General features: G+C 35.9%; 2 protein-coding genes across 8 annotated transcripts; both read right to left on the bottom strand.

The window, feature by feature from the left end:
• Positions 1–1,718: 1,718 nt before the first annotated feature.
• LOC141641314 (zinc finger BED domain-containing protein RICESLEEPER 2-like) lies at positions 1,719–3,207 on the bottom strand. Its single transcript, XM_074449984.1, has 3 exons — positions 2,722–3,207; positions 1,967–2,026; positions 1,719–1,832 (listed from the first exon to the last, which is right to left on the bottom strand). The coding sequence occupies exons 1-3, from the start codon at positions 3,205–3,207 to the stop codon at positions 1,719–1,721; spliced, it is 660 nt and encodes a 219-aa protein (XP_074306085.1).
• Positions 3,208–3,314: 107 nt separating this feature from the next.
• LOC141642978 (telomere repeat-binding protein 5-like) lies at positions 3,315–12,298 on the bottom strand. Of its 7 annotated transcripts, none has more exons than XM_074451985.1 (11): positions 10,287–12,298; positions 9,815–10,009; positions 9,581–9,643; positions 9,305–9,384; positions 8,925–9,107; positions 7,908–8,021; positions 6,617–6,675; positions 6,352–6,493; positions 4,526–4,681; positions 4,205–4,280; positions 3,315–3,779 (listed from the first exon to the last, which is right to left on the bottom strand). In XM_074451985.1, exons 2-5 carry the CDS (start codon positions 9,996–9,998, stop codon positions 8,976–8,978), a joined length of 459 nt encoding a protein of 152 aa, XP_074308086.1. In that variant the 5' UTR covers positions 9,999–10,009; positions 10,287–12,298; the 3' UTR covers positions 3,315–3,779; positions 4,205–4,280; positions 4,526–4,681; positions 6,352–6,493; positions 6,617–6,675; positions 7,908–8,021; positions 8,925–8,975. The 7 variants fall into 7 exon arrangements, with proteins under 7 accessions (XP_074308086.1, XP_074308082.1, XP_074308084.1 ...); XM_074451981.1 differs by having other exon boundaries at positions 9,491–9,643; positions 10,287–12,198; XM_074451983.1 differs by having other exon boundaries at positions 4,205–4,302; positions 10,287–12,187.
• Between the last annotated feature and the right edge of the window lie 1,963 nt (positions 12,299–14,261).

Below are 14,261 nucleotides of genomic sequence, written 5' to 3'. Positions count from 1 at the left end.
TGTGTCGCTCTTGCAATGTTACTCAGCATGTATGGCGGTCGTCTTTACTTGGTCTCAATTCCCAAGCAAATTCGATGGTTCCTTTTACTCATTTGCTGGCTGATTTGGTGACCTATTTTTCTCATCAGTCATCAAGTGCTCTCAATCCTTTACTCTACTTCGATTGTGTCTTGCAAGCGATTTGGTCGGTACGTAATTCTATTATTTTCCAACAGTGTCCAATGGATCCTTTAAGAATCTACCGGCTTGCTGATCAGCTCTATTCCTCTCATCAACTTTTCCCATCAATTTGGCGCACTCTAAACGGTTCTGTTCCGCTACCTACTGCTCCTTCACAGCTGCATCAGACTATGAATAGCACCTTAGGATCTATTTGCTTCTATGTGTTGGTCAGTCGTTTACATCCGGGTAATTGCTTTCAGGCGTCCATTTCAGACTCTTATACTGGACAAGTGCAATTAGCTTTTATCAGAGTTACCAATATGCTAGAGGCTTCAACACGAGCTTTATTGATCGCTATGCGAACTGCCCGGTCGGCGGCATATACCTACATTTCTTTTTCCATTTCATGTCGTAAACTATTAGCCGTTCTGGCACGCTTACTGCCAGTACCAATTGGTGTGCGGAATTCAGTTCATGAAATTCGTCACCTCTTCGTCATTTACCCTTTTTGGCCGGTTAGTTTGGCTACTGGGTAACGGGTTTATGTATTTGTACTCCTTTCTGTTTTAATATAATTCAGTTTATTGTTGTCAAAAAAAAAGTGACAACCGATAATAAAATGGGTACAAAACTGATCAATGTTACAAAATAAAATTATGAGAAATCTCTTGATTACCATTGTTTGTTGGGGTGATAAAAGAAATCACATAAAAAAATGACATACGAAAGTAGATAGCCAAAACCCACGCACTAGGTATACATTGATAAACGGAAGCTACTAATAAGTTCTTTAACTGTAAAGTTTTATAGTTTGGGTCCTTAACAGAAAAAAATTTGATAGTTCATGTCCTTGTCTTTCGGGTTAACTCATCTCATTAGCATGGTGTATTATGACATGGTAAACTGAGTGTATATACCTAGAGCTGGCAAGTTTCACTCGACCCGAAACCGAGCAAAACCGACCCGACCCAAAAATATTGCGACCCGAAACCGAAACCGACCCGACCCGACGACAACCCGTTACCCAACGTAACCCGATTATGACTAACCCGAAATCGGAACCGACCCGAGATGACCCGTGATCCGAGTCAACCCGGTTCGCATGATGACCCGACCCGACCCGACTATTGACCCGACCCGACCTAAAACCGACTCTGACCCGATCCAAAAGACAACCCGAAGTTGACCCGAAAGCAACCAAAACTCCAAAAGATAACTTGCAAAAGTAAGAAAATGAAAAAAAAAATATTAAAATTCTCTTAAAAAAAGGACATTAGTCACCTTTGCAAATTGAAGATCTTATTGTTTGCCTTAGACGCTCACTCGGCCACTCCGCAATCTAAAAATCATTATATTCTTATATGACACACAAGGCCATAATCATTCAACCATAAGTCCATAACCACAAATTGAAAACACGTATAAATTCAAAAGTGTCATACTCAAAGTCTCAAATATCATTTAAAATTAACAATACATCATCTAAAAAATATCTAGTACATACTACGAAATAGTTTTGAACAAATTAAAATACACAAATATTACAATACTCGTCTTTAACGACTTAAATTAGAGTAAAGAAGTACACGCCTAGAACCAATAAAATACTCGTCTTTAGCCACTAACGCCAACAAGTCGTCTACAACATCAAAGGAATAACCTTCTACAAGCTACACTAAACACACCCGACAACTCGAAGAACCACAACAAGGTTGAAAGACTTCCAGCACCAAAAAAGCAACTTGGGACAGAAAACAACAAGATAACAGCAGCATCACACTTCCCCTAGCACAATCACAAATACCTCACTAACATTACCAATCTTCACCATCTTCACCGACTTCAACACCAAGTTGTTCCAACTCTACACAAAATACAAAAAAACAAAAAAAAAACATGATACCAAGAAAAACATGATACCTAGTTTATAATTTGCTATGTAATAGAAACAAAAGAATTCAATTAGATTTTTACCTTCATAACAAAATAGCCAATTACGAGTTGTCACTAAAACTTCAACATTCTGAGATAGAAGCGAACTCCTCCATTTGTTCAAGATTCTTCCACCCATACTAAAAGTCGATTCCGAAGCAACAATTGATATGGGTATCGCCAATATATCTTTTGCCATAGACGAAAGAATGGGAAATTTGTCGACATTTTTAGACCAAAAGCTTAAAACGTCAATTTGAACTGTGCGGGCTCTTTGTTATCCGATAAATATCTTTCAAGCTCAGTTACACCAGATCTATGAGAGGATCCATAACATGCATCAAAATCTTATTTGGAAACATAAAAGAAAACATTAGTTAATGATAATACGTATAAAAAAAACTTGTGACTAAATATAAAGTATACACTATAATGAAAAGGTCACGAAAAAAACAAAGCGAGAGATTTTTGTTGTTATAGAGAATAATGAAAAGGTCGGGGAATAACTAATAAGAACAAAGAACAGAATAACGAAAAGTTCACTCCTAGTATGCAGAATATTAAGAAGAAAGAAAGTTTCTATCAGGTAAAATTTCATGGAGTTACTAAGTAATTAATGTCGATTACCTCTAGATCACCGCATCCATAATCTTCATAGTTCTCAGTTACAGTAGAAGTAGGAGAAACTTTCTTTTCATAATCCTTGTACAACTCAAGAAATTTCCTATAAATAACATTGGCTTTATTTATTCCAGTTACGTCACCATGCAACTTCTTAAGAGCATATAACACAAAATCATATTTGTAACGAGGATCTAGGATAACAACAAAAGAAAGAATATGAGAGAAATCATGCCAATACTTGTCAAACTTCTCGTACATTTGAGTAGTCATTTGTGAAATATTTGTATCCCCACCATCTATTGCCGAGAGTAGAAGCCGCTGAATTTTCCATATGTTGTAGAAGTACAAGTTTGCGGTTGGATACTCAGTACCAGAAAAAGCATTAGTAATTTCATTAAAAAGCTTTAACAAGCCACAAATCTTCTCCACCTTTAACCATTCACTACTAGAAATACGGTGCTTGAAACCACTTTCATCCGAAGCATACATGTCTAAAGCCCTTTTATAAAACTAGTTGTTGCACCGCGCCCTACCGGGCGCGGTGCCCCAATTTGGTAGAATTCTAAGCGAAAGTAAGTCGATAGAAAGCAGCTGCCTTGACGAGGAAAAATTACGCTGTTTCAAACACCCAAATAGATGCGTTAACAATCGGTATAGTAGGCAAAACACGAAGGAAGTCAATTCCTAAGCATGTGATATGCTCGTTACGTAGCTTATAAATAAGGCGAACGAGCATAGAAGTATAGAACACCTAAATGGCAACCAATGATAAACCAAAGATCATTTACAACATTAGTTCATAATTTCATCTCTATTACAAAAACCGTCCGTATGGTCCCACCAGCAGTCCAGTATCTTTGACCTCCGACATGTGTTTCAGCTGGCTAACATTGTAGTTGTAGCAAAATTTAGTGTCCATTCTATTACACCTTAGACAGCCATGGGAGAATTTTGTCGGGCTTCTTAAGCTCTTTCTTCGTCTCATTTGATTCCTAACCATCCATGGCGTCTACGTCGAAATCATTTGGCTCATTTTCCATCGATTCTCCTTCTGTTAATAACTGAAATAATGGATGTTATACAACACAAGTTTATCGTCAATTATGTTTACTCTTGATTCTTAACATTCAGAGTCATACGCTCGTACTCGTGTCAGGTGTGTGCCATGACAATCAAGAATATGACATGGAATTACACATAATCAATCAACCCAAAGTATAAATTGAACAATATCATTAAAAAATATACGCATTCAATGGACCACGCAGCATAAGAAGGAAGTTATCGTACATGTAAAACGTTCTTAAATGAGATGTCATTATAAATTATTATGCTCACTTTAATTTCTCATTATTGACCTAAAGTTTAATTTTCCTATACTCCACATTTCTAATCAATCAAAAAGTAAGAAACACACTACTCTTGTGGTTTATGGTAAGAATAAGGTGTTTAAGACATAGTATGAACATGATGAAGTGGCCAGTACCTGTCATTTCGCAAGATTAAGAGCGACTTTGTCGCCCCTTTTCGCAGCAAGCTAACTCCCATAACTTGACTCCAAGCTGTAAACGACAACATCAACACCTAACAAATTCAAAAAAAAAAAAACACTAATCCCTAAGAGAAACTACTTCCAGGAAACACAGATATAAATGACCCCAACAAAGCACTGTTTAATCAGGTATATGCACATGGCACAACAAGGAACAACACCTGAGTGTGTAATGACCGCTTGAATTAATATGCAGATACTCTGGTGGACTATTTGATGAAAAGGAAATATTTGGAGACAAATAAACGACTTTACCAGGGGCAATTGTGGCTTTTTACGTCATTCCTCGGTTACTAAAGACTCCTCATCGATCTGATCAAAATCATCACTAAGTTGAACCACAAGTAAGCCTTTTAATACTTAAAAAGGATACGATGACCCGAGTTTCCAAGATGGATTTTTGGCTTTGATCTGCAGAATAAGAAACACACAGTTCATTATATAAATCTTAAAGATCACAACTCGAGCAACTATGTTAAGCGAATTAGTGTAGAAACATAAATGAAATAACTTGATAAGAATAGGCTTAAACCATACAAAGAAGGGGGATATAACAATATACCAGTGTGCTCTAAATCAGATATGTGGAATATCTAAAACCAAACTTTCAATAATCTGTCTATCAAATATGAGGTTTTGAAGTAAAATTGAACTTATTTATGCCTCTCCAGAAAATATTGTCCCTTTAACTTTGTTGGTCAAACAATGTTTAGTTTTGCCAATATTCACTTACAGTAAACAATATTACAAACATTTTGAATACAATAATATGTAAATTCTCGTTAAACAGACGGGTTATTAGCAAAAGTGACATGGTCTTAATTAGTTTAACAACATTTAAAAAAAACAGCAACTCATGCTTGCCGAGGAGAATGACACGCATACTTTGGTAATACAAGTGGAACAGGTCTATGTTTTCCTGACTATCTATAACTCACACTTTTCGGGGAATATCAAGGACAACGAGAGCATAAATCATCTATGTTTGCATGACCTATAACTCGCACTTTGCTGGAAACAGTCACTTTTCTGGACAACTTCCTCAATGTCAACTATTCTACATCATTTTATATTATTGGACAAATTATCTAAACTCAGACATATTCATGCATACTCCCTTGTTAACCAATAAGCACCTATTCTACAAGTATTTGTTTGGACTGATATGTCTCCATTCTAGAGTTTATGTTCTTATACACATACACAAAACAATACCAAGCTAACCTAAACCTACCATCTATAAAAGCAAGAGAAGCTTAAAACTTGAGAAAGAGGGTCTTTTGAGGAAAGCTTCTAATGTTCGTTGACTTCTTGCAACATTAGCGCTAGCTAGAAAAAGGGTACTCTTTTAGAAGAACCCAAGGTTTTGACAGAAATGTGCAACAGATAAATCAGACTGGCAATTTCACTTTGTTGTTCTGCTGTAAGCAACTACTATGGTTAACCTACTGAGTTCCAAATCAGCATCAAAGCAATTACTCATTGATTACTCACTCGCATAAGTGCATGGCTCACCACCTGATTTGTCTAGAGTGTGTTAACTTTACTCCTGAAATATGCAGCCTTACAAATCTAAAGATGGTTAACCTACTGAGTTCCAAATCAGCATCAAAGCAATTACTCATTGATTACTCACTCGCATAAGTGCATGGCTCACCACCTGATTTGTCTAGAGTGTGTTAACTTTACTCCTGAAATATGCAGCCTTACAAATCTAAAGACATTCCGGAGAATCTAATAGTTACATAACAGTTAAGTTAGGAGTTTCTAAGTAATAAACAAGCATTATACATCTAAATTCTAAAAGGACTCTTGCAAGATTGTCTTAATACATCAAACATGAGATCCTGACTCTTAAGTCCTCCCAAACTAATAAAGAAGGTAAAGATAACTAACTACTCTCATGTTTCAGTCATGTGCCCATTTTAAAAGGTAAGCTACATGAGTTATAATCAATGTAAAGTTCGACCTTATTCTTAATATTCTTCGCAGAATCAGTCTCGTATATGGCATAATTAGGACCACTGGTAGACATTTATTATTTCATAAAGCAGTTTATAGTGGACTAATGCTATACTTACCTAGACTTGCTTATATCCGTCAAGAATTGGTGGAATGCTAAGCGGCAACCCATTTTTGCGGTATTGCGTTTAATGCTCGCCCCTTATTTATAGTCTATTTGCCTTTTGAAGTTTATAGTGGACTAATGCTGCTCTGGTTCATCTATAATGAGGAAATGGGTTAATTTTCGTATTATGATGCAATCTTCTAAATATGCTTTGTTTGGGTCAGTTGTATTTTCTCTTTGGTTTCGGTTAGACTTGATAGCAAAAGTTGTGTTTATACCTGTTAGACTTGCTGGAAGTTTTCCTGATGGAGACCTTTTTGTGCCATTATTCGTAATTCTGCAATTTTCAAGAAGAATTTCATTAGTATAAATACTAAAATCTCAACCAAATATTCAACAATAATGTTTCGGAGCGTGCTCAATGATTAGCAAAGGCCGAGTGTTGACCCCTGTAAATAGGAACATTTCAAACAAATAATCAAATTTATTTACATAGTTATATAGGTAGCCCATTAGCATAATCTAGGCCGCTCCCAAATATACCCCCATTTCATCCCATTTCATAACAAACTTCACCCTCATGCTGATGCAAGGACTTTAGGTAATTAGGTACTACTCCAGTACTCCCTCCATCTCAGTCATTTGTTTACCAAAGATTAGAATACCCTCACAAAGAATAAAGAAAAAAGGTAAACAAATGAGTGGGACGTGGGAGTTGGGACGGAGGAAGTAAGAATTATCATCACTGTAAATATCATATGGCTTCTTTATTTATAAGATCATTAATTTTCATGTGACCCTTTAAACCAATTAAACAACCTTGCTAATAGATCAAACTAACCAACATCTAGAAATCAGCTACAAATAACCATCTTGACAAGAAAATGTGACAAATAGCAGTTTGACATGCAATATAACTAAAATAGGGACAAAGGAGACATAACATAATGTAATCCGATGAACTATTGAAATGTAAATAATCAAACTAAAAGCATTTGGTCTTGCTTAAGACCATCTTCACTCAAGACACCTCACAATCTCTTTTAATTTTCCACATCTATTTTGATTGGGTATGATAACCGCCTTAATGTAAATAATCAAATTAAAAGCATTTGGTCTTGCTTAAGACCGTCTTCACTCAAGACATCTCACAACCTCCTTTAATTTTCCACATCTATTTTGATTGCGTATGAGAACCGCCTTAAGTTAAGACGGTCTTAAACAAGAAAAGGTAAATAAAAAGATAAGAAAAAAAAATATCAGTAGACTAAAAAAAGCCCGCCTATTGAATAAAATCAACACCGAATTTCTAGCAACTATGTCCGAATCCCCATTTCTTAATCGTTTTAAGTAATCAAAACCAGGTAAATGTTGTATTTCTTTGTTAAACATGGATGATAAACACTCATCAATTTTTTTCGTAAAACCCCAGAAAACCCAACAAAGCTTTGATTCCTTTCATTTCATAATTATTGTTCATTTGCTATTTGGAAACGCGTTACATGTTCCATCAGTAAAAATTATCAATGTAACCTATAAATATATACGAGAAAGAGATAAGTGTTTTACTTGAAATAGATATGATCACTTTCTATGACACTGCCTTAGTTGGTGCCCAGATGTTCCATTAAAAGATTTGAACTTTTTGAAGTTGCTTGCTGGATTGGAGTTGTGAGGGGACACCTGAGAAAATAACGTCTATTTAATGTTTGCCCAACAAATTTGTCTATTATCACAGGTGAAACAAATAAGTACGACAAAGACACTACATGACAATCTAAAACGATTCTATTATCACATCATGGTTGAACAACAGGGCCACTTTTTGTAATCATCTCATTGAGTCACGGTTAATTAGCAGAGTGGTAGAAAAGAAAAGACGTCCATAGCTATTAGCTCCTCACGAAGTTGACCTACCTCAAACCTACGATACTTGGACACGTCTGTTGAGTGGCGTATTCCGTATCGATACGATACGATACGGGATACGATACGGGATACGTATCGGATACGCCAATTACGGACACGATACTGATACGGCAACAACAAAAGGAAACATCTTGATCTTCATCTTAATTTTGATGGAAAAACGACGACTTAACTGTAATATTTTAATATTTATGTGTGGAAACAGTAGCAAACGACGACTAAACTGAGTACTATAACAAGAATTGTACGTATAAAACAAAAAAAAATACAGTATAAAGTATTTTTTTATTTATTTCTCAAATATAATAAAAAAATATATATAAGACGTATCGTATCCGTGTCTAAAAAATAGTCAAGATACTCCTTTGACCGTATTCCCGTATCTATTAAAATTCAAAATCACGTGTCGGATACTCCGATACGTATTGGATACGATACTTCGTATCCGTGTCTGAGTAACATAGCCTCAAACATATGTCACAGGGTTGAAATTTACGAAGGCAAGAGGAAAAACTCCACTGCCCATGTGATCCCACCACAATTGAATCCAAACTAAAATCGATGGTTTACACCAAAGAATGCTTACCCGGAATTGTCCAAACAACTTCTACAAGCAAAGAAACAGACACACAACTACTGAAGGGAATGGGAACTCACCTAGATATAGGCTAGGGCACGACACCAGGTGAGACGATAAGAGAATTATCTTCAGAGCACACAGGTACACGGACCAGACTGTACAAGGGTTATATTATCATCTCTTATCTTTTTTCCCTGAAGAAAAACCCCCACAAGCAGTCCACCTCCAAGTGAGGCAGAAACCGATTTCATTACCGTCCTCTGTGGTGATAGGAAACTTGAAATTAGTGAATTGAACATAGGAGATGTGGGGCAGATTACTACAGAAACTTAATGAAATCTTAAATAGAACAATTCTATATCTTAAGAGGGCCCTTAAAATCGAAAAGATCGAGATTCATAATGAGATATTGAGATGAGCTTGACAATAAAACTTCTAATATACACAAATAATATACCTTAAGTGAACCAATACTTGCTGTCTCTGGCATCTCAATCAAAAGCTTTGGCACACAAAAGGACTTGATCCTAAGCTTCACTGCAGCATTTGAAAAACATCCTGACATGAATACTCCACTAACAAACAATCAAAGTTATTGAAAAACAAAATCCTAATTCCATTTAAATCAATAAACTTCATTGACCTTTTCTTATGCGAAAGTTTTGAACCTCGAGGCTTATTGACTGATATAGAAGGAATATATGAATTGTTCCATATAGTGATATTATCATACCACGGGATTCCCTGGATGAAAATGTTGTGCTTTGGCCAGCAACACAGGCAGACGAACCATTGACTAACAAGACGATTTACAATTAGCAGGGTGTTTCACATATTAGTAGATTGTAATGTTGTGCTTTGGCCAGCAACACAGGCAGACGAACCATTGACTAACAAGACGATTTACAATTAGCAGGGTGTTTCACATATTAGTAGATTGTAATCAGCACAATAGCAGATGACACACCTCCCATTGAGCCAAAACCTGGGGCATTTGCATCAACATCCTTGTCAGGATAATTATAAACACTCTTGTTGTAGCTAATATCAACATGAGAACTTGAACTATGGTGATAAAACCTCCTCCTCTTAAATGGGTAAATTCTCTGCGATCTTTGGCGTTTAAAGCCAGTTTTTCTGCTGCTGAACATGCAACGTACTTCTGCACACCGATAAGACAACCCAACTCATCAGATAAATACAATGATAATTATCAACCAATAAGCTCACATAATCAAGTCGACGCAAGCTATTCCCTGTGTTTCAGTGTTCTTTACAGTTTACACTTTGGTTTGACACCATTTTTTAGGACACGGGAGAAAGTGGAAGCGAATAGTGTGAGATTCGTGTAGTTACACAAAAAAATCAAAAGAAAGCATTGAAACATTCCAAAAAAGAAAGCGTAAAGAAACCAATAAAACTAATGGAGTACAACTTACCAGAGTCGGTAAGATCTTCATCCCTTGCTCTGGAAGCTATTCTCCGGTACTTAGACTCCAAAAGCTTCCTAATTGTTCGATCACCTATACAAAGTTGTTGACCTTGCGGTCTTTTTTGTGCTAGGTGAATGCATTCGAATAGTTTTCACCATCATCTCTACTAACTACATTTACATTATTGTTATCCCTACAAGGCGATTGTGAACTACAAGGGTAGTGATCAGTTCATAAAGTTAACTTTACACTGGCATCAGAGCTGACAAGGGTGGGAGATTTCTCGTTCAGTATTTCAGGATCCTCTATATGGGCCAGTGACCAAACAATCTATCCTTCTCCTGTACACAGCATTTTGCATCTTCAATCACTAAAGGAACACAAGGATTTATGCGACAGCCTGATGCTCAATTATACTAACAGCTAAGACTAACATAATTAGTTAACTAACTGTTGGAGTTTGTTACAAGTCGGTTAGTATCTTGTATAAATAGGCAATACTCCGTACATATGATCATCTTGTACAACTTTCATAATAACAAAATATAGTTTTTTCTCTCTATATATCTTCTCTCTACTTTTTGGTCCATATTATATCTTCATCATCTATATCATTATATTCATGAAGTAGTTGATGTTCATACAGCATAGCTCCATCTCTTCTTAGACAGGTCAAGTTTCCCTTTGTTAACACCTCCCCTTCCCCATCCTCCTCCTTCTCCTAGTCCCCCTTCCTCTACTCCTCCTCTTCCAGAATTTGGTTAAAATAACAATGGAATTGTTAATAGTCAGTTCTTTTATCCTAAAATATATAACAAAAAAATTCAAAATGCTATAAAATCTTTACTGTGAAATTACGCAAAGGTCGATGAGATTGTCATCACCCCCTCCTCCTTCCCTTTGCCCTTCTACTCCTACTCCTACTTCTCCTACTTGGGAGAATGAATACTTGCTCCCTCGAGGGAAATCTACACTAATTACTAAAAATACATATTTCTTAGAGTTTAGAGCCGATATGTTCCTAATTATGTGATGGTCAATATCACATCTCTAGCATAACCAAGGCTATTAGATTGAGGTAGTATTATTTAATGGTAATACGAAATCGCTAATAAGAATTTACAGCCACAAGTGAAGTAGTTGGATGCCTACCACTCACAGGAACACAATGAACGATAAACTGTGATCACTGAATTAATGTAATTAGCAAAGCATGATCCAAAAGTAATGCAAAAATGATAGAGTACAAAAGCTCACAAGGTCCCTATCTAATAAGCACAGCAAAATATCGTATTCAGCAATACCGTATATCTACACAGGCACACAGCGAACAACCATTACACCCCCATAAGGCTACCAACACACTGCCCAACTAATCTATAGCTAAGTTTCAAAATCCTTCCCTTGTAAGAACAAAGCAAAAGCATCGATATTCATACAAAGTATGCACTAAAACAAGTGCATGAAACGATATCAACCATAATTGGGAACATGGGTACTTGCTAAAGCCCCAAAATAACCCAGAAATTTCAATTTGCCCAAATTATTGCATGCAATCAATTTAAATCTTAAAAACGGCCCAGATCATTCATGCAATCAATGTAAACTGAAAAACGAAACCCTAAATTATTTAAATTAACTCACAGTCAATAATCCATCTCAATATGCTTCACAACTCTACAAAATAGGAAGAACACAGCTATTGTAATCGCATACTAAAACTCACAAAGGTAAGCAGTAAGGAAAGCGTAAATTGAAAAAACAACTACTGTAATCACATAAAAAAATTCAAAAAAGAAATGAATGGCTCGAAAAAAGGAGAGTTCTTGTGAAAGAATGATGAAATTAAAAGAGAGGAGAGAGAAGAGAAGAGAAGAGAATAATTAAGCAGAAGACGAAAGTAGCTTGACATGGGAATGAATAGGAAGGAAATCAAAAAGGGCAAAATGGTCAGAAATATGCAAAGTTACTGTTACAGCTACAGTAACCGAACTTTGGGTTTTTTAAAGAGTATGGATATGGATATGGAAATATCTTTTCTCAACATTAAATAAGTGGAGTTCTACCGTGTTGCCACATCCATCCACAATTTTGTGTTAGTAGGTAAGGAGCATCAATGAGCACATTGATAAAATTTTATTATTCAAGAGAAGCATCTATATACTTCACTGTTTCCCTCACTTTGATAACACACTCATCAATGACCTTTATCCCATTTTTAACAACTAAGTTCAAAATATGGGCACAACAACGAATATGGAAATAATCTCTGCCACAAGGCAAATTTTCCATTAATGCATTTCTCATGTCAGTTACCATGCTATCATTGCTTGATGCATTATCAAGTGTCTAAGTTAGAATTTTTTTCTCAATGCCACATTCTTGAATCAAAGAAAGCAAAAGACTAAAAACACGAAAACCCGTATGAGGTGGAGGGAAATGGACAAAATTCAAGACCTTGGAACGTAAATTCCACTTATTATCCACATAATGGGCAGTAAGAGTAAGATAACCACGAGAGGTACAAGCAGTCCAAACATCACAAGTCAAACAAATCTTACTAATTAATTAACCCAATATTTGTTTGATCTTCTCTTTGAATTCTACATGTTTTAAAAGACAGACTCTCTTGATACTATTCCTAGATATGGTTTGAACATTTTCATTTAAAAATAGATGAACCTTCCTTAAACCCCGATGCTCAACAATTGAAAAAGGATACCCATGCATCATGATTGCCTCAGCCATTAATTCAACATACACATGTTGGTCAAACACCTTAGGTATCTTACTGTCTTCACATGGTTATTTTTTCTTCGTAACACAAGAAGCTATATGCCTCGTAGGATTAGAGGTGTCACACCTAGACTCCGCCCTATAAACAGCCTTACGACAATAAAGACAAACAGCATATAATTTCTCAGGCTTAGAAATCGGGATGCACTTGTAGAACTTAAAATGGTTCCATATGTTAGCCGGTCTTCTCCGTTTTTTACCAAAAATTTCCTCATAAACAACAGGAAATAATTTCTCACCAGTCTCGGGATGAATGATATGTTCATTAGGCTCTTGCAAAGGCACTCCTTGATTAGGTAAAATAGGTTCAGAATTGAGGAAGCTTGGAATAACATGTTGAGTCAAACCAGAATCTGACTCAGGTACCATAGTAGGCACAATAGTGGACTGTGGCATAATCACCTCAACATTTTCTGAGGAAATCATAATCATGTCCGGGTCATTGTAATGATCATCCAGTCGTGTTGTAAAATGAAATATAAGAGAATAAGAGTGGCATGGTGAACTAATGACCCGAACATGGATTATTAAAAAATTGCATATAATATATAGTACCTCTTTTAGCAACATGATCGTCATCTAACTCCATTAAAATACTCCTACAGAATTGATAAAAAATTATGTTACAACTAATCTTTAATTAAGCAAATATATTGACAATTAATATACATAAACAATTACATGTATTTTCATCCACACCCAAAACAATTAAACGGAACTGGGATTCATACTGCTGCCAAAAATGAGACTTCTATAATTGCAGCTACCAAGCAGATGCAAACGGCATATTCAATCAAATCGGCATATTCAAATTAAGGGGTCGTCATCACAACAATAAACATGCAAAAAACAGAGAAACTACCCATAATATAATACAAGTATCAAATCAACGGCTCCATAAATCTGATCAAACAACAAACAACAAACAAAAGCAATCATTTAAAATCAACAAATTAATAATAAAGAGAAAGTGAAGAAATGAATCCTGATAAGAAAGAGGAAGGTAAGGTAGGATAAGGAAAAGGGGAAGTGGGATTGAGATAGATCGTCTAGTTTAAGGATTGAGATAGATCGTCTGGTGTCTTTAGATTTTCAGTTTTTTTTTTTTTTTTTTTTTTAAAGAGGATTAACTCGAGTGCCTGTGCGGCTGTGTTTCTAGGTTAAGGTAAGGAAAAGGGAAAGGGG

This window comes from Silene latifolia, chromosome 2, assembly GCF_048544455.1.
Source record: "Silene latifolia isolate original U9 population chromosome 2, ASM4854445v1, whole genome shotgun sequence".
In the NCBI taxonomy this organism is placed as follows: Eukaryota; Viridiplantae; Streptophyta; class Magnoliopsida; order Caryophyllales; family Caryophyllaceae; genus Silene; species Silene latifolia.
Note: the sequence above shows the minus strand (reverse complement) of the source record. Positions and strands in the feature narration are given on the sequence as shown.